The sequence below is a fragment of the Argopecten irradians genome, unplaced genomic scaffold, assembly GCF_041381155.1.
Source record: "Argopecten irradians isolate NY unplaced genomic scaffold, Ai_NY scaffold_1042, whole genome shotgun sequence".
Taxonomy (NCBI): Eukaryota; Metazoa; Mollusca; class Bivalvia; order Pectinida; family Pectinidae; genus Argopecten; species Argopecten irradians.
In genome coordinates, this window is record NW_027188509.1 from 1 (window position 1) to 3643 (window position 3643).

The 3643-nt window shown below is 36.8% G+C and overlaps 1 protein-coding gene and 1 pseudogene across 1 annotated transcript; both read left to right on the forward strand.

Annotated features, from left to right (window-relative positions):
* Window positions 1-612: 612 nt before the first annotated feature.
* LOC138313903 (uncharacterized) lies at window positions 613-1509 on the forward strand (the record flags this gene model as incomplete). The annotated part of the gene is given in 2 exon segments (XM_069254150.1): window positions 613-765; window positions 1375-1509. Coding segments are annotated over 2 exon segments (176 nt in total), but the record flags the coding sequence as incomplete, so codon positions are not given.
* A 429-nt stretch (window positions 1510-1938) lies between these two features.
* Window positions 1939-3643, forward strand: LOC138313905 (uncharacterized; annotated as a pseudogene).

Sequence of the window (3643 nt, forward strand, 5' to 3'; positions counted from 1 at the left end):
TATTGTGTAGCTTGATGTATGGTAAAACAATTGTTAGTAACGAATGTTTGTTCTCGTTTATCTGTCATGTTCATTCAGGATAGCTGCTATAATAATAATGTAAATAGCTGGGTATTGCATTTTAAAAAAAATGGGTAAATATAAATAGGATTTCAGTGTGTGTCACAATGATTGGGGTTGATTACTGACGTGATTTATCTGGTTAAGCTTATGGTATATGTTTCATTTATAGGGGAGGGAGAATTTTGACAGTGCATTGGTTGATATTTGGGGAATTCTAAGCTTGATAAAAATGACTCGGTATGATATTTTTTTATTTATGAATGAGGATTTCCTTGGCATATAGAATGTGCAAGACATATTGAGAATGGCTGAATGCTGTACATCATTGATAATGCTTGTTTGGTTTGTTTACTGTTCGGTTTGTTTACTGTTTGCTTTGTTTACTGTTCGGTTTGTTTACTGTTTGCTTTGTTTACTGTTCGGTTTGTTTACTGTTTGCTTTGTTTACTGTTCGGTTTGTTTACTGTTTGCTTTGTTTACTGTTTGGTTTGTTTACTGTTTGCTTTGTTTACTGTAGGTTTGTTTACTGTTTGCTTTGTTTTATTTTAGTGACCTTTAGAGACGATGAACATGCTAAAGCTATTATGAAGGCAGCGAAACCTTTTACACAGAAGAAATTGGGGCGGAAAGTCAGGAACTTTGATCCAAAAGTTTGGAGTGATAAGTGTGTAAATGTTGTGAAAAAAAGGAAATATCGCCAAGGTATTACACAAGCACAATTTTATCAGCTATGGGTTTTGTATCATTTTATAACAGGTGAAATAGGCCAAAGACTTTTAATTAAAGACATGCTATTGGGTCAGTAGCATGCTTGGATGAAGGGCTGCAACTAATGTTCAAAAGAATCACCTTGACCACCATTCATGGTCAAAAGTGTCCAATAGGTTAAAATATTAAAACAACTTCTGAGAGGCCTAGAAACCAGATATTTAGACCCTGTATCATACTGGGAATAATGAAATAGATTTTCATTCAAGGCCTAGTGGTGAAATAGACTTTTTATTTTTTTTACCTTTTTAGATCTTTTTAATAACTTAAGCGTTCATGTTTTACTTTTTATTTGGCCAAGATAAAAATAGCATCAGTATAAACAAGCAATCATCATAACCTCTTAACAGTGTTCAAATCATGTTTGTCTGGTCTAGTGGGCAAATCTCAGCATGTTCTTTTATAAGGATGGATACTTAAGTAATAATATTCCCTGTACCAGCTATATACAGTTGTATAGTATATTCAAAAATAACAACTTTTCACAATCAAACTTAATGTATTGATAAGCTTCTGTAAGAGTTTTTAATTGGTATATTGCAGTTTTCACAAAACAGCCACCTTAAAAAGAAATTGCTGGATACGTACCCCAAGATACTGGTAGAGGCTAGTCCGAGAGATCGTATCTGGGGCATCGGCTTGGCATCCAGCAACAAACTTGCATGGGACAAAAGCACATGGAGGGGCAAGAATCTCCTAGGATATGCGCTGACAGATGTTCGCCAGACCTTGATGACCAATGAACATAAACACAAAGAAAGTACTTCAGATGAAAGCAGTGGCCAGGACGAAAGTTAATCTATATGAGATTTAAGGATTGCGCATGCGTGCCTGCCGGACGTCTCTTTTCCTCGCTCGGTAAAACTAACACGATTCTAACATATTCTACCAACTATTCACCTTTTCTTCCGTAAATTCTTTAAAATTATCTTTCTAGCTTTCCAAAATCTCTATAGATATTCAGTCATTGCTTTGCACTGCCCTGTATCATTATTTCTCTGCCGAATATAGACATTTCATACTTCCCGCCATCTTGTCATTTCATCCCTTGTAAACTTCCGGCGGGACGACTTCCCCGTGGTAAGTATATTGCACTCACAAACAACCATGAAAGCTGCTATAGTCATACTTGCATTAGGTCTACTCACTCTCTGGTTAGTAAACAAATCATCATTCACTCACCACGCATCAAAAATCAATAAAATTGATCTGAATGCTGACAGAAGCACAAACATTACATACATAGAGACCCACACCACAGACATAACCAGCATATGTCATTCTCTACTCCCTAGGCTCAAACACAAAATAATTAGACCCAGTTCTCATTACCTATTCATACTCCTGCTTACCGTATCATCAGACACTGAACTTAACCCCGGACCAAGAACCCCAAGATTTCCCTGTGGAGTATGTAATAAAGCAGTTACGTGGAAGTCCAACGCTATATGTTGTGACACATGCGAGACATGGTACCATGTTAATTGCCAAAGCATGAATCTTTCCTTGCTCCAGTACTACACACACAGTGATGTCTCGTGGGAATGCTTGAACTGTGGGCTTCCAAATTTTTCATCCTCTCTTTTTGAAAACAGCCCGATAACAACATCAAACAAATTCTCAGAACTTAGTAAACTATCTGACAGCCCTTCCAGCCCAGGACTACCCACAGCAACCTCATCACCAATTAAAAATCAAACAAAACAAAACTCAAATAAGTTTCAAAAACCAATTAGAATAGCAACCATCAACTTCCAGTCCATTTCAAATAAAAAAACCTGACTTAGACGAGCTCCTTCACACACTAAAACCAGACATAGTAATAGGTACTGAAACATGGCTTAGCAACACTACATCATCATATGAATATTTTCCCATCTCAGACTACACTGTATACAGAAAAGATAGGAAACCAAACAGGAAAGGACAAAGTCACGGAGGGGTACTTTTAGCAATTACAAACAAATATATATCACAGCAACTCCTGGAACTACAAACAGACAATGAATCAGTATGGGCAAACATCACAATGGCCAATGCACACAACCTTATAGTTGGAGCATATTACAGACCACCATCAGATAAAGGACAATCACTACAACAACTACAAATATCCATGAACAGATTAGGCCAAATTAACAATACAATAGCATTTATCAGTGGAGACTTCAACCTCCCCCACATCGACTGGCAGAACAACCAAACAATCACAGGCAAAGCAGATCAAACACAGCACCAATACTTACTAGACATTATGGCAGACAGCTCTTTCACACAATTTACAAACAAACCAACTAGAGGTGACCACATACTTGATCTCACATTTACAAACAGACCGTCAATCATAAACAAAACAGAAACAACACCACCCATAGGCAAAGCCGATCATGACATAGTATACACAGAAGCTGATGTCAGACTTAAGAGATCAAGAAAAGAACCAAGAAACATATACATTTACAACAAAGCCAACTGGGAACAAATTAGACAAGATTTAAATAAACTGCATGTATCACTAGAGCAACAAACAAATGAAACTGCGGACTCATTATGGAACAAATTCAAATCTACACTACACAATTCAGTGGAAAAGAACATACCCCAAAAACATTTGACATACAAACATAAACTTCAGAAGTACAAAAACAGATACGAAATGCATACCGTTCTTACTTAGAAAAAATGATTAAAGATCTCCCTACAGACGAGCAAACCACACCAAAAACACACAAACGATATAACCCTAAGAAATTATTTAGCTACATCAAAACAACTCGAAAAGAAAACACTGATATTACAGCCCTACGTGAAG